We start from the raw sequence: 17,224 nt of genomic DNA on the forward strand, positions 1-17,224 counted from the left end.
TGGTCTTGATCTGGACTCTGCAGCTGTTACACTTGCTGGGACATATCCTTGGATAAACCAAAGCAATGCAGTTGCTGGAACTCTGAAACCAAACTAGAAATTCCTGGAGAAACTCAGCAGGAATTGGCAGCATCTGTGCAGAGAAAGGAAAGGTAATGTTTGGGTCCAGCAATTCATCTTCAGGAGAAGGGTCATTAGACCTGAAACGTTAACCCTGCTTTCTCTCTACAAATGCTGCCAGACCTGCTGAGTTTCTCTGGCAATTTTTGGTTTTGTTTCACATTCTTGAATCTGAGCTTATTTGCAAATCATACTCTAATTGTCAGCCATGGCTCAATTGATCTGAGGCATAAGGTTCTGGGTTCAAGTTGCAGTCTAGCTCAACAAGACAAATATTATGCTGATATTCCAGCGCAGCATTGAGGTGCCACCCCTCAAATTGTGTTCAACTGACAGCACATATGCTTGCTTATCTAGGTATATGAGATGTTACAGCACTATTTCAAAGGAGAGCGGAGACGTTATTCCTGGTGTCATAGCCAATATTTATCTTTCAACTAACATCACAAAAGACATAATATGGTCATTGTCACATTGTTGTTTGTTGGAATTGGCTCCATATAAATTGCCTGCTGCATTTTCTACATTAGAAATGTGACTAAACTTCATAAAAACTTCATAAAAACTGAAAGATATTTGGCATGGTTATGCGAGCATTTCTTTTTACTTTGGAAGACTGCAATAGCACCATCTACAGAAAATACATTAATTATTTGCCTGGTAGACTGTAACTATGGAATAATATATTACTTCAAGGTTTTTGCAAATTTTAAGATAACCTTATCTAAATGATGGACCACATTTATAGAATGTCTCATTCATAAACCATAAAGGAGATAAAAATGAAAAAAGCAATTTGGCTCTTGATGTGCAAAATCATAACCCCCACTATGTTACACCAAACTCTTTCCAAGTATTGATTACTCTTTGCCTGAAGTTACTCCTCTGCACATCTGTATTAAATATTAACAAGTTTTAACTTAAGCTCCTCTTTGGTTTAATAACCTGCTGTTTCTTAAAGAATAATTGGTTTCCATGGTATAAAAAAATTAGGTTCCAAGAAACCCCATGTCACCTTGAGTTGCCATGTGGATGAAGAAGGTAATTGTGGGTGAATATACCTCAAGAGTTGAAACAATTAATTGGGAAGTGAGAGATTCTACAAATTTGAGGTCAAGTCGGATAGACCGTGGATTGCATGGTTCCACATTTATGCAGAAAATAAGGCCAGTCCACCTTCTTCTGTTTGGCTGTTGAGAAGACTAAGAATTCATGCTAAGTGAAAACAAGCAAGGTTCTCATCAAATGGAACAGTATTCTGTCAGGCAATTTAAATAGATCCATTAACCCTGAACTTAAAATGTTAAATCTGCTTTCTCTCCACAGATGCTGCTGGATGCTGTTGAGTTCTCCAGCTATTTGTTTTTTATTCATAAGTTTAGGTTCTGGATCTCACTCACCAATTTTTAAAGGTCTCTAAGAATCTGCAAATGTCTGTGCCAGTGTAACTGTTTGTCTTGGGAATTATCCCATACCCATTGCTGCCGTTGAAGTAGTGTCAGAGCCCCTCCAGATAATTAAGGACTGAGAGAATGGAGTCTCTGGGGTTTCTGTGCCATTATGACTGTAATGACCCAAATGAAAGAGGATTGATAGATGTGCCTCCTATTTGTAGTAATTATGTCTATGGTCTTTAGATGGAAAATTGTTGCTGGTAAATGCAGCTTGAGGACTGAAATGATTGGATGGGAAAGTAAGAGGTCATGCCAGTGGAGGTCAAATTGGAAAGACTGAGAGATGGCTCATGACTCCATATTAGTGTGGGAAGTGAGTGAGTGAGTGCTGGTAACTCTGAGGCACGCCTTTCTCAGATTGGCTGGTTGAAGTGAAATCCACCTCTGTTTGAAATAACTTGGTTCTAACTAATGATGGAATTATATTTATGCTACCTAGTTTAGTTAAGAAATGAAGATTCTGTTGAGTGGTTTCTTTCAAATAGTGTCACGTGATTTCTTATGTTATCAATCTTCACAAGGATCGTAACACAAGTCAATCTGCATCTAGATAGAGCTAGAAATATAAAGAATTCCAGCACACGTTTAACCACAGAAGGATAAAATGAACATTGCAGGAACAGACAGTATTCGCAGTATAGAAACAGGATCAGAAGCAAGGAAGGAAAGGTTAACCATTCAAATACTGATTACTCTGCTGTACATTTCAAGTACTTTTGTTACTTTATTTTGCTTTTGACTCCCAGTATTTATTAGTTTACTCATATGCAAATAAATAAATTATAGTTTTTTGATTGCTCCTTTTTTTAAATTTTTAGTAACAGGTAAAAAATGCGTTCGACATTTAGATCTTTATTTTATTCTGGAGTTTATATATTGCTGACTTATTTTGGTCAACATATTCTAGTTTTGTTTGGCTAATGTCTGATATTTATGGATATACTGTACAAAATCCTTCAATTTATGTGTAGAGAGGTAGGTTAGGAACGTAGGAAACAGGAGTAGGCCATTCAGCCCTCTAAACCTACTGTACAATTCAACTAAATCATTGCTGATTTTCCAAAGAACAATACTAAGACCAATGGGTGAGAGGAAGGCTCTGTGGTGCTAGCAACTATGATTGATGATGGTGGTGGTGAGCAATCAGAAAAGTAACACAGAGTTCAAACATGGAAGAGTCTATCATTTTGTAAAGGCCATTGCTTTTTGTCTGTATTTTTAATTTTGGGCTAAAATCCTTCTATATCACTTTCCAAACCCAGGACCATTACCACCTAGAAAGACAATGAGAGCGGATCCATGGGAACACCACAACCTGACAGTTCTGCTCCAAGCCGTTGGCCACCATGACTTGGAATTGTATGGCTGTTCTTTCTGAGTGAGGGAAAGATAAAGAGAGAGACAGAGACAAATACAGAGACAGAGAAAGAGAGAGAGAAAGATTAGTAGCGATATAGATAGAGAGAGAGATAAATAGAGAGACAGAGAGAAATATAGAGAGAAAGATAGATAAATAGATATATAAATAGAGAGAGAGAGAGACAGATGGAGAGAGAGAGAGACAGACAGATAGAAAGATGGAGAGAGAGACAAATAGAGGGAGAGATAGCTAGAGTGACAGTGAGATAGAGCAAGATAGAGAGAGATGGATAAAAAGATGGAGAGCTAGATAGAAAGATGGAGAGATAGCTAGAGCGAGAGAGAGCGATAAAGAGAGAGATATAAATGGGGGAGAGAGATAGAGAGAGATATAAATAGAGAGATGTATAAGTAGAGAGAGATATAAATAGAGAGATATATAAGTAGAGAAGGAGAGATAAACTGACAGAGATAGGGAGAGAAATAAACAGAGAGACACAAATAGAGAGATAAATAGATAGACAGAGATAATTGAGAGAGAGAGATAGAGAGATAGAGAGATAAAAGACTGAGAGATAGAGATAAAGAGAGACAGAGATGAACAGAGAGACAGAGATGGTGAGAGATAAATAGAGATGGAGAGATAAATAGAGAGAAGGTGGGAAGGCTGTTCTGAGTGCTGTCGTCCTGGAGGGGTGGGAGGAGGGGACAAGAAGGGCTGTCCTAGAAGTGGCCGGAAGTTGTGTTGGCGCAGATAGAGAGTCCATAAGGGTGGACTTCCTATGAGTGGCTGGAAGATGGGAGGGACGGGTGGTTTGCTGGGTTGCTAGAGGTGTCTGTGATATATGCACTGTTCTATTGTTGAGTTTACCCAACTGTCTGTATGTGATTGCATTCACCGTTTCCTTGATTCGAGGTGGGATTCGAGCTTAGTGCACATTTCCCTGCAAACTGGTTGTATGGTGGGGTTTGGGGTCTGGCTTTGCCGCCCCTTTCCCCTGTAAATTGCTGTTTCTTGTACACAGCTATTCACGTTAACTGTATTTTGCATTGTTTATTAAAATAAAAAATAACCTAGAGATTAGAATCTCCTCAGTATGGACTCCAAGCCGGCTGGCCATAGCCAGTGAATACTGTTACCAGTTTCTGTTTTTTGGGGCAGTTTGATCTACAATGCCAGTTTGTTAACTGGTATTCCTTTTTTATTGAGAACGGATTTCTGGACTGGCTGATCTACGCAGTCAATGTGTTTCAGGTGTATTCCAGTTCTCATTAGGGAATTGTTGTTTCACTGGCTGGTTACAGCCTGTGTTACTCCTTTTTTCCTTTTTTGAGGGAAGGACTATGCTGATTTTGTGGCAGGGCTTCGCCCTTGTTCTCTGGATGTCTTTCTTTTTTGCATATGTTTTCACTTTTTTTGGACTGAGCCCCTGTGAGAATGCACCTTTCCAGATGTACTGTTCCTCTGTGGGTGGATGAAGCCTCTGGAGACTGAACATCTATGAAAGTGCTGGGTGGTGAGCATTTGCTGCCGGTTGGAGTGAACCATCTCCTGTCAGTTAACTGTACCTTTTTATAATGAACTGTATTCCTGAGAGTGGGCCTGGTCCTTTGTGGATGGACCAGGTCTTTATGAAGACCGAACATCTGTGTGCGTGCTGTGGGGTGTGCATTTGCTGCCTTCAGGAGTGAACTTGCACAGTGGAGTGGATTCTGCATTTGGTGGTGGACTCTTTCTGGCAATGGACTCTACATACTGGAGTGGACTCCATTTCTGACAATAGGCTCTGTGTACCGGAAGGGACTCTGTTTGAAGGTAATTGACTGGCTTGTTGCTTGTCAGGTTTATCACCTGCACTGTCTTGTGCGTCCCTGGGTCTGGCAGGCCTTACTGAGCTGGGAGGCTCAGGTTGTCCAAAAGCTGTCACCCAGAGAACCAAAAGGTGGCTAGGTCAGCCTGATGCGAGTTGCCCTGAGAGCCGGGTAGGCTGTTCTGAGCATGGTCTTCCCGAGAAGGGAGGCAGTACAGGTTGTCCTTGTAGTGGCCAAAAGGTGCATCGGGGGGCCGAGAGTCAGATGGCGTGTAGGGGCAGGGTGTGGCGCTGGAAGGCTTGCGGGCTTCCCTTTGCGCTACCCTCCCAGGGAGGGAGATGGGCTGTCCTCAGCGTGGCTGAAAGGTGTGTCGGGGCAGTCCATGGTCCGGATATGCATCAGGGTGGGTGAGAGCCAGATAGCGCATAGGATGGACCAAGAAGCCTGTAAATGCAGGCTGTCTTTGAGTGGCCAGAAAGTGGGAGGAACGAGTGGTTTGCTAGGGGTGTCTGTTATATGCATCGTTTTATTGTTTGATTGATCGGAGTGTCTGTATGTAATTGTGTTCCCCATTTCCTTCTTGATGATGTGAGGTGGGATTCGAGGTTCACCCTCATTTTCCTGTGAACTGGTTGTATTGTGGGGTTTGGGTCGGGGCTTTGCCACCCCTTTTCCCCTGTAAACTGCTGTTTCTTGTATAAACTGTTCATGTTAACTGTGTGTTTGTATTTTGTACTTTTTTTAAATTAAAGGTATAACCAAGAGATTTGAATCTTCTCAGTTGAGGAAGGACTCCAAGCTGGCTGGTCAGTCATTGTAGTGTGGGGGGAGAGAGTTCCCTTGACTAAGGAGACATTACCTTCTGTTTTTCTTTTTGTGTTTTTGTTTTTCTTCACTGAGCTATATAAAAGAAAATATAACCAGAAGATTAGAATCTCCTCAGTTCAGGCAACTGACTCCAAGCAGCTGGGCACAGCCAGTGTGCTATGCACAAGTAAATAAAGGGATACTTGGTGACAGGATACCAGTCTCTTTTTGAAAAGAGGCTGTACTTTTTGAAAGCATGTAATCTGACACTCATTGTCAGTGCTGATAGGAGATTAGCAGATGAATTGGAGCTAGGTTGGGGTTGCAAATGGAGATTCAGCTGTCAACAAGTAGTTGGAGTTCTGTAGAACAGTAATGGCTTCAAAATATTAACTTTGTTTCTCTCTCCACAAATCCTGCTAGATCTGTTGGATTTCTCCAGCATTTTGTTTTTATTTCAGTCTCTAGCATCTGAACTATTTTGCTCTTATTTGCTAATTTACTTTTCTTTCAGTAGTTGCTATTAGCCATAACTTTTAATCAATTACTTTTATAAATGTAAACTAGTCACCCCGTGCCTCCTGAAAACAAGTGAAAGCATTCAGAGAAGGAAGTCTGAAAACTAGCATTCCTAGTCGCACAAAAATCACCTCAGCAAACCTTTTGCTAAAGACCACTGAGCTGCTAACCCAGTCCTTCCCTCTGCCCATTCATGTCTCTCTGTATGTATGTGTAAGGCAGAGATTTTAGGTGAGCTAGAATTTTAATTAGTAGATTTGAGAATAGTTCATACACTGTTTACCTGTAGCTTGAGGCTAAGTTGTTTATAATTGTAGTTCTTCTTAAGAAATCTGCTCTGTGCTTCCTATTAACCTAGGTCTAAAAATCTAGGAAATTAGCAAATTCTGCATACATAATAAAATCATTATATCCAGGAATTGTGGTGTTTAATTTTCAGCATGCTACCCTAGTGAGGCATAACAAAGTTTGGGGCTTTTGTCATGTTTACTGTCAAGTCACACTTAGGACAGCTCATGGTTCATTAGTACATTTTCCTATGGAGCTGGAACTTGACCTGGGAAGGTGACCTCAGTGATGGATCCCCAATCCCAAAGCTGATCAGTGAGAAGTGAAGGAAGGCTTGATTACAACAGCACTGAGAAAGAGGATGAGGAGTGAGGACATTATAAAATTAATCACACATGTTAGTAGCTTTCTAATACATCCCCATGAGCATCAACATTATGGTTAGTGTTCTGAAGGTATACCTCTGTGATTGTCTCCCTTGGATGCCTATTTCTTGTCAATTAACCAGACCATAGAATTGAGATGAAATTCACAACAATAGCTTCTTAAATATCAAATAAAAATCTAAACCAATTACCTGGTTGCTGAAAATGCATTGTGATGATCGTTCTATGTTGGCAGGTAAGCCAAAATATGCAGGTTTGTCATCTTCTGGTAAATGAGTAATAATGGCACGGTAATCCTATAACAGATAAGAATGGATATTGATTATCCAAGAATAGATTTCAAGGCATTAAAACTAATCACATTCTATAAGTTCCATATGAATATATAAAGAAGGACAGCAGTCATCAAATGACCCCCCTAAAGGCTGTTCTGCCATTTAATATGAACATGTCTAATCTTTTCTCTCAAGACTTATGTCTCTTAATCTCCTGAGTATCAAAAAAGCTATTCAACTTTGTTTTGAATTTATGAAATTCTTATTACTTACGTTCTTACATCTTCCATCTGCTTGTTTTAAAAACAACTACCAACTTACATGTTTACCATCAATTCTGTGAATGTTCTGAGTTTCTTACGCAATAGGTAAATCACACAACTTTGGAAGTCCACATCGACAATATACATTAACGTTCACATTATTTTGGTGACTGACTCAAAAAAATCAACTGGCTCAAATCAAGAAGCAATCAAGATATGGCGATTTAGCAGGCACATAATCTTATGATGTAGCTTCACTATGTTGGTACCACTTTTTGGAATACGTCTGACGCAATTACTAGCATGCTCTACTACAAGTGACAGTGATAGATAAGATATCTGATTCCAACGAAGATTTATGATATATTATTATCTGGGAACTTGGGTTCCAAAGTAGAATTCAAGTCCAGTTTACCTTGGCAGTCTCCAGGTCATCAGAGTTGGAAAAAAAAGTCTAAAGTTGTTTTGACATTTCAAGTACACAGGACTGAGAAAAACTCATTTTTCTTAGAGTTTGATGAAGAAGCGTTAATGAGTTAACATGTTTATGTATCGCAAAGAAGGACAGTAATAGAGAGAAAAACATCTGAATTTGTATAATTTTGCCAAAAAGGCACTGTTTGTAACCACATCAATTAAATAAGAAATTAAAAAACAAAGAAGGAAGTGACACTTCACCAGGGTTGAGTAGCTGCAAAGGACTTTGTTGTGAAAAGGGATTGAATCTATCTGTTTGCTGCCTAAGACAAGATTTTTCCAATTTGTCATATGTACAAACATAGCTTTATTTCTTTTTTGCTTTCACATAAAACTGTAATGGTAATGTAATTATGCTCTTTTGTTAAATGTATATTGGTATCCTCTTGTGAACATGTTCAGTAACTGGCCACAACAGAAAACAAACCGCAATAATAAAAAAATTGATCTGTCAAGCCATGTCTGACTCTGGAAAATGACTTCCATCAGTGTGAGCCTAGCCCAATGAGATTAGAGATTACGATATAATGTAATTTTGCTGCTGCTGACGGTTCACAAGGCCTCAGGGAATGTAGTTTTGACCTACTCGATTTGTTCTCAATCTATGCTATTTATCACACAACTTAATGAAAGTTGTTGTCACAGGACTCTGTCCCTACAAGATGTGTGCAGCTGTCATTCCTATTAGTACGGTCTTGTCCAGGTGTATCTGCAGTAATTAGGTTGATAAGGATGAGGTCAAATATATTTCCCAAGTTCCATAAGGCCTGTCTGACAGCTGACAGCCGTCAGCCAGTTCAATCACTTGCGGTGCTACCGAGCCACTCTTGGTGTTGGATATTGAAGTCTTCAACCCAGAGTACACTCTGGGCTCTTGCTACCCTCCCAATGTTTATTTCAAATGGTGTTCAATGCAGAGAACTGTTGCATCATGAGCTAATGGAGGGCAGTCACAGGTAATCAGCAAGAATACCTTGCTTATGGTTTTCTACCAATCTGCTGCCACTTTTCAAACGTATATGCTGGTGGGATAGGAACGAAGGGTATGATTCTGTAAATATAATTCTGTCAGGCTGTTGCTTGACTAGTTTGTGGAACACCTACCCCACGTTTATCCATTTTTTTAACACACTGCAGGGAAAACTATTTAGTCCATGCGATTGTCCATCGTTTTTTTAAAAATAGCACTTTCTTGAAGTTTACATTAAATGCAATAAGTGTTAAGATTCCATTGTACCATTGATACTTCGTTTTGATTATTTATTATGCAAATAGATTAAAAAACACACTTCTTTAGCAAGACGACAGCTGTCATTTCTTTACTTCCAATTATGGTTTGGTCAGGTAGCGTTTTGGAGATTAAAGCAAGAAATCTTAGACATGGATAGGATGTGTAGCTGTTAAACTCAGCATTGAATTAAGCAGGACTCCAAATTTGCTAAACAGACTGACTAAGCCTGAGACAGTGACTAGTTACTGGGAGAAAGCAGTAAGTAAATTGCTCATTTGGAGAGCTGGTACAGACATGTTGGCCGAATGACAATAATGCTGTGATTCAGTGAGGAGGGGCTGTCATCAGTTATGGTGGTGTTTTCTTTGTAGTCACTGAACGGATGGAATTTATAAGTGAAAGCTTTGATGTTAGGGCAAAATCAGATGAGACAGAGGTAATTGGTAGCAGCACTGAGGAGACAGAGTTGAGTAAATGCAAGAAATGGCAGGTCTTCTTGAACTGGTGGGAATGATTGCTTAAACATGAAAGAAGGACAGTTGTGCAGTAAACTGACAGCATGCAAATTAATGTGTGTAAGGAATCAAAACAGAAGGACTAAGGAATTACAGAATCATGTTCTGTAACAAACATACTTCAAACAAAAATCCAGTACTCTACTAAAGAGTAGAAAATAAAGGTCTATGGTATTTAAGCATATTACAGCTATTACATAGATCTTCCACTGTGACCTGCAAGTTCATTTAATCAAAACATGAAAGTTCATGAACAGAGAAGGCATTACCTTTTTTAAATGAATCCTATTTAATTATGCCAGCTGCTTAAAGTTTATTATTAAAGAAATTCCTCAACAGCAAATGACATAAATGGATCCTCATCTCCAATGAAGCTTTAAAAATTAAATTAAAATGTCATTTCTTACCAGATGGAAAATTTCCACTATTTGCAGCTACAGAAGTTATTAACATCACCTACCATAATGCTGCAGGATCTTGGCACAGTGATGGATGATGGAAATGATGCTATGTTTTTGCTCCTGGACTGTGATCCAGCAATCGCTCTAGGGCTAAAAAATTGTTCTAGATAGGAATTCAGGACTCGTAGATCAAAAATGTTGTCAATGCGTCCACCATAGATAGCATTTTCTAATAGACCACGAACAAACTCCCACTGAACATCCTTTCTTTCTGTGAATACCAATGAATGATAGTTGAGTTTGAAGATAGTACTGCTACAGAGGATGTATCATAGATAAGACTTAATCATCTGTAAGTGGCATGGATGTTCAACATATATCACTATTTTCTCCTGAGCTCTTTATGTTTCAGTTTAAACTGCTTTTTAACAGATGCACGAGAAGGCTGTGAGACCTGACTATAAACATGCAGATTGAGCCTTGATTAAACAATTCTACTGCAGTTTTAACTTCAAGGTTGCACCTGGGAGAAGTCATGGCACGTGGATCAGGGATCAGATAAAACCAGAAAGTTAGGTTTTTTCTTAAACTGTCGCTTAAGGACCAGTAGTTACCTTCAGGATATACAATAAAAGCCTATCTCCTCAGAAATCCCAGTGTGTAAATAATAACGTATGTTACAGGAGCTGTTTCATAAGTAAGTGCCACAAATATGAATGGAGTCACAGTGATGTACAGCATGGAAACAGACCCTTCAGTCCAACCCGCCCACGCCGACCAGATATCCCAACCCAATCTAGTCCCACCTGCCGGCACCCAGCCCATATCCCTCCAAACCCTTCCTATTTATATACCCATTCAAATGCCTTTTAAATGTTGCAATTATACCAACCTCCACCACTTCCTTTGGTAGCTCAATCCTTACACATACCAACTTCTGTGTGAAAAAGTTGCCCCTTAGGTCTCTTTTATATCTTTCCCCTCTCACCCTAAACCTATGCTCTCTAGTTCTGGACTCCCCCACCCCATCCTATCCATGCCCCTCATAAATTTTGTAAACCTTGATAAGGTTTACAAGCTTCCGACGCTCCAGGGAAAACAGCCCCTGCCTGTTCAGCCTCTTCCCATAGCTCAAATCCTCCAACCCTGGCAACGTCCTTGTAAAGCTTTTCTGAACCCTTTCAAGTTTCACAACATCTTTCCGATAGGAAGGAGACCAGAATTGCATGCAATATTCCAATAGTGGCCTAACCAATATCCTGTAAAGCCGCAACATATAGTCCCAACTCCTGTACTCAATACTCTGACTGATAAAGGAAAGCATACCAAATTCCTTCTTCACTATCCTATCTACCTGCGACTCCACTTTCAAGGAGTTATGAACCTGCACTTCAAGGTCTCTTTGTTCAGCAACACTCCCTAGGACCTTACCATTAAGTGTACAAGTCCTGCTAAGATTTGCTTTCCCAAAATGCAGCACCTCATATTTATCTGAATTAAACTCCTTCTGCTACTTCTCGGCCCATTAGCCCATCTGATCAAGATCCTGTTGTAATCCGAGGTAACCTTCTTCGTTGTCCACTAACCTCCAATTTTGGTATCATCTGCAAACTTACTAACTGTACCTTTTATGCTCGCATCCAAATCATTTATGTAAATGACAAAAAGTAGAGGACCCAGCACCAATCCTTGTGGCACTCCACTGGTCACAGGCCTCCAGTCTGAAAAACAACCCTCCACCACCACCGTCTGTCTTCTACCTTTGAGACAGTTCTGTATCCAAATGGCTAGTTCTCCCTGTATTCCATGAGATCCAACCTTGCTAACCAGTCTCCCATGGGAAACCTTGTCGAACACCTTACTGAAGTCCATATAGATCACATCTACTGCTCTGCCCTCATCAATCCTCTTTGTTACTTCTTCAAAAAATCAGTCAAGTTTGTGAGACATGATTTCCCATGCACAAAGCCATGTTGACTATCCCTAATCAGTCCTTGCCTTTCCAAATACATGTACATCCTGTCCCTCAGGATTCCTTCCAACAATTTGACCACCACCAAAGTCAGGCTCACTGGTCTATAGTTCCCTGGCTTGTTCTTACTACCCTTCTTAAAGAGTGGCACCACGTTAGCCAACCTCCAGTCTTCCAACACCTCACCTGTGACTATCGACTATACAAATATCTCAGCAAGAGGACCTGCAATCACTTCCCTAGCTTCCCACAGAGTTCTAGGGTACACCTGATCAGATCCTGGGGATTTATCCACCTTTATGCGTTTCAAGACATCCAGCACTTCCTCCTCTGTAATATGGACATTTTGCAAGGTGTCACCATCTATTTCGCTACTTTCTAAATCTTACATATCATTTTCCACAGTAAATACTGATGCAAAATACTCGTTTAGTATCTCCCCCATTTTCTGCGGCTCCACACAAAGGCCGCCTTGTTGATCTTTGAGGGGCCCTATTCTCTCCCTAGTTATCCTTTTGTCCTTAACGTATTTGTAAAAACCCTTTGGATTCTCCTTAATTCTATTTGCCAAAGCTATCTCATGTCCCCTTTTTGCCCTCCTGATTTCCATCTTAAGTATACTCCTAATGCCTTTATACTCTTCTAAGGATTCACTCGATCTGTCCTGTCTATACCTTACATATGCTTCCTTCTTTTTCTTAACCAAACCCTCAATTTCTTTAGTCACCCAGCATTCTCTATAACTACCAGCCTTTCCTTTCACCCTAACAGGAAGATACTTTGTCTGGATTCTTGTTATCTCATTTCTGAAGGCTTTCCATTTTCCAGCCGTCCCTTTACCTGTGAACATCTGGCCCCAATCTGCTTTTGAAAGTTCTTGCCTAATACCATCAAAATTTGCCTTTGTCCAATTTAGAATTTCAACTTTTAGATCTGGTCTATCCTTTTCCATCACTATTTTAAATCTAATATAATTAAAGTCGCTGGCCCCAAAGTGCTCCCCCACTGACACCTCAGTCACCTGCCCTGCCTTATTTCCCAACAGTAGGTGATAATTTATTTTACATGCTGATGAATTCCTGCAGTTCACTTTACCCATCTGTCTGACAAAGGTTGCTGTTACTTCACAATAACTAATTTTAACTCTCGCTTTCTTTTTTATGATTGCATTCTTTGGTCAAATTCACTAGGAAAGCTTCTCCTATGTTCATAGCCGGTTCAAAGTAAGGGATGAGTCTTTTGTCACAAACTTTGGTTACTGTCTCATCCCTATGCCACAGGTGCAGGTGCACTAATGTCATGTATTTGCAGAGGCTTAGTTTTGTTTGTCATGCAACAATCATGTTAACACACAAAGCCACTGGAATCAGGAAGATTTTAAAAGAAAACACACTGTCAAATTTCTTTAAAGCTTCAAGCAAAGCCTTAGTCTATTCATCTCTGGGCGATATAGTTATTATTTTCAAATTAAAATTAATTTAATAGATGAACAAAAGTAACTGCTTCCAGACTTCTACAAAGTTGCTTTATAACTGACTGTAGGCTTCTATATTGTCTCCAGGGTTATGCACCTGGTTTGTCTTTGGAGGTAATTGCAAAATGTTTTGACAACAATCATTTTTCAAATCAGAGTTCATAAAGGAATACCAGAAGAATGAAGAAACATGTGTAGAGAAAATAATACCCATAAGGCAGCACAGATAGTGAATTGTCAGCAGCACTGTAAAGAAAAATAAACTGGACCAAGTAGTAGCTGCACAAAATCCATTTTAATAAATGGAAGTCAGGAAGTAACACATGCATTTAATGCACCCTATTATAAGCTGAATTTGTGATGGCTTCCAAGTTACTGTATTTGAGAAATGTAGGCAGTCAGGAAAATTATTATCGAGGTCTACAACTTGTACTGGTATCATTTGCCACTTAGAGTCAGAGAAATGAACAGCATGGAAACAGACCCTTCGGTCCAACTCATTCACACCAAACAGATATTCTACATAAATTAGCCTTATTTGTCAGCATTTGGCCCATATCCCTCTAAATCCTTCTGATTCATATACTTTTAAATGTTGTAATTGTACTAGCCTCCGCCATCTCCTCTGGCAGATCATTCCACACACGCACCACCTTCTGTGTGAAAAAGTTGCCCCTTAGCACCCTTTTAAATCTTTCTCCTCTCACCTTAAACCTACATCCTCTAATTTTGGACTCCCCTACCCTGGAGAAAAGACCTTAGCTATTCACTCTATCCGTGCCCCTCATAATGTTATGAGCATCTATAAGGTCACCCTTCAGCCTCTGAAACTCTAAGAAAAACAATCCCAGCCTATTCAACCTCTCCCTTTGCTCAACACATTAACCCTGGCAACATCCTAGTAAATCTTTTCTGAACCCTTTTAAGGTTCACAACATCTTTCCTATAGCAGGGAGACAGAATTGAACACAGTATTCCAAAAGTGCCCTAACCAATGCCCTGTACAGTGGCAACATGACCTTCCAACTCCTATACTCAATGCACTAACTATTAAAGGCAAGCGTACCAAATGCCTTCTTCACTACCTTATCTAGTTGCGAGTCCGCTTTCAAGGAATATGAACTTGCAACCCAAGGTTTCTTTGTTTGGTATATCTCCCCAGGAAGTGTATAAGTGCGCTGACTTGACCTACCAGAATGTAGTATCTCACACTTATCTAAATTAAATCCATCTGCCCACTCCTCAACCCATTTGATCAAGATCCAATTGAACTCAGAGGTAATCTTCTTTGCTGTTCACTACTCTACTAATTTTGGTGTCATCTGCAAACTTACTAACCATACCTCCCATGTTCACATCCAAATCATTTATATAAATGATCAAAAGCAGTGGACCCAGCACTCATCCTTGTGGTACTCCACTGGTCAAAGGCCTTCAGTCCGAAAAGCAACCCTCTACAACCACCCTCTGCCTCCTATCTTTGACCCAATTTTGTATCCAAATAACTGGTTCTCTCTTTATTCCATGTGATCTAATTTTGCTAATCAATCTACCATGCAAAATTTTGTCAAATGCATTACTGTGACGTCCATACAGACCATGTCCACCACTCTACCTGCATCAATCTTCTTAGTCACTTCTTCAAAAACCCACGCACAAAGCCATGCTGACCATCCCCAATCAGTCCTTGCCTTTCCAAATACATGTAAATCCCATCCCTCAAAGTCCCATCCAACAACTTACCCACCACTGAAGTCAGCTCAGCAATCTATAGTTCCCTGGTTTTTTCTTACTATCTTTCTGAAATAGTGGCACCATGTTATTCAATCTTCTGGCACCTCACTCATGCCTATCTCAGCACCGGGTCCAGCAATTACTTCCCTAGCTTCCCACAAGATTCTAGGATACACCTGATCAGGTCCCAGGAAATTATCCACATTTATGCGTTTTAAGACTTCTAGCACCTACTCTTCTGTAATATTGACACATTTCCTGATATCACTATTTGTTTCCCCAAGTTCTCTAGCTTCCACTTAATTCTACATATGGAATCCCTTGGCTCTATACAATACCAATCCAAATTATTTAAAAGAAGACATTCCCAATGTTATCTCTGGGATACAATCAGTGCAAGTCAGTGAATACATAAAGCCGTAACATCATAAAATAATTATGGCATCAAAGGAGATCATTAATTCCATTGAGATAATGCCAGCTCTCAATGCAGCAATCCTGTTTCTCCACTCTATCCCTTTGGCCTGCAAGGTTATTTCGTTCAAACACCGATCCAATTTTCCTTACAAATCATTAATCAACTTTAGCTCCACAAACCTGTGGGCAGCGGGTTCTAGTACATTACTGCTCACTATATTTTTCTCATGTTATTTCTACACCTCTTGCAGAAACTTTAAATCCATCTCCCTTAGTAATTTTAATATCAAATAACAGGAACAGATTTTCCTTATTTACCACATCCAAATCTGCTATAATCTTCTACAACTCTATCTCATATCCCCATAATCCTCTTTGCTTCAAGGGCAAAAAGTTGAGCTTCTCTGAGGTAATCTTATAGCCCAATCCTGGAACGAGTCTGTTAGATCGCCTCTGCATTCTCTCAAGGACTAATCTGAGATTTTATTATCAAATTTGAGATGCAATACTTTATTTGAGATCTGACCAGAGCTTTATAAAGTTTTTAAATAATTTCCCTGCATTTGTACCCAATTCATCTACTTACAAAGCCCGAGATTACATATGTTTTGCGGAGCTCTCAATATGTAATGTAGCTTCAAAGATCAATGCTCCTTTTTTATTTGCTAGCAATTAGGAAACAGCCACAAGTGCAAGGACAGGTCTATAAAAATGGAATATTCAACATCGAAATAACCTGAGCACAGTATTTCACTGGAACTTGGCTCACCTTCAAAAAGTCTGTCAATTATTTCAAAGCCTGCACGGAGATCAGACAAAGAAAATTCATAAAACTTGGTCCAACCCTGAAATACAAGGAAACAATGAATTTTTTTCCAGAAATTTTCGTGACTATATTTCATATTCATTCATGAGATATGGGCATTGCTGGTTAGGCCAACATTTATTGCCTATTCCTTTTTGCCCTTATAAGGTGGTAGAGAGCCTCCTTTTTGCAGTCCATGAGGCAGGTACACTCATTATGATGTCAAGAAGAGAGTTCCAGGATTTTGACCCAGTGACAGTAAAGGATTGGTGATATCACAGTGATTTGTTGGTAGAGGGTGTGAATGCTTAATGTTGGTGGATGGGTTGCCGATCCAGCAGACTGCATTATCTTGGTTTTTGTGAAGTTTCTTTAGTGTTGTCAGAGATGCATTCATCCAAACAATTAGGGATTTTTCCATCACACTCCTAACTAGCCCTTGAAAGATGGTTGTTTGGCTTTTCAGAAGACAAGAGGTGAGTTGCTTACTGGCGAGACTCCTAGATTCTAAATGCTTGTTTTAGTCACAGTACTATTTGGCAGATTTAGTTCAATTTCTAGTCAATGGTAATCCCCAGGAAGTTGATAGAAGAGGACTTAACACAGTATAGCTGTTGAATTTCAAGGGTAGCTAATTACATTCTGTCTTGTTGGTCATTGGCATATTTTTGCCATGAAGGATACTTGCCATTTATTAGCCCAAGCCTGGGTGTCGCCCAGGTCTTACTGGCCATAAACATGGACTGCTTCAGAATTTCTGTCTGATCTTTAGTTTGATTTTACTTTTTTTTTGTTTCATTTGATGCCTTAATAAGAATGTTTTACTCTTCCTTTCAGGTGTTAAGAAATGCAAGGTCCAAACATTCGAGGGTAGTGACACACCTCTGGATCCTACTTCCTTTCCCCTTCCCTCTG

General features: G+C 39.8%; 1 protein-coding gene across 2 annotated transcripts in view; it reads right to left on the reverse strand.

Moving 5' to 3' along the window:
* Positions 1-17,224, reverse strand: part of dync2h1 (dynein cytoplasmic 2 heavy chain 1) — a 571,463-nt gene that overhangs the window by 91,885 nt on the left and 462,354 nt on the right. For both annotated transcript variants that reach the window (XM_072577509.1, XM_072577508.1), the window contains 3 exons: positions 16,274-16,349; positions 9,967-10,178; positions 6,937-7,041 (listed from right to left, as the gene is read on the reverse strand). In XM_072577509.1, coding sequence (XP_072433610.1) covers positions 6,937-7,041; positions 9,967-10,178; positions 16,274-16,349 — 393 coding nt within the window. The remainder of the gene's footprint in view (positions 1-6,936; positions 7,042-9,966; positions 10,179-16,273; positions 16,350-17,224) is intronic.

This window comes from Chiloscyllium punctatum, chromosome 9 (genome assembly GCF_047496795.1).
Source record: "Chiloscyllium punctatum isolate Juve2018m chromosome 9, sChiPun1.3, whole genome shotgun sequence".
Lineage (NCBI taxonomy): Eukaryota > Metazoa > Chordata > Chondrichthyes > Orectolobiformes > Hemiscylliidae > Chiloscyllium > Chiloscyllium punctatum.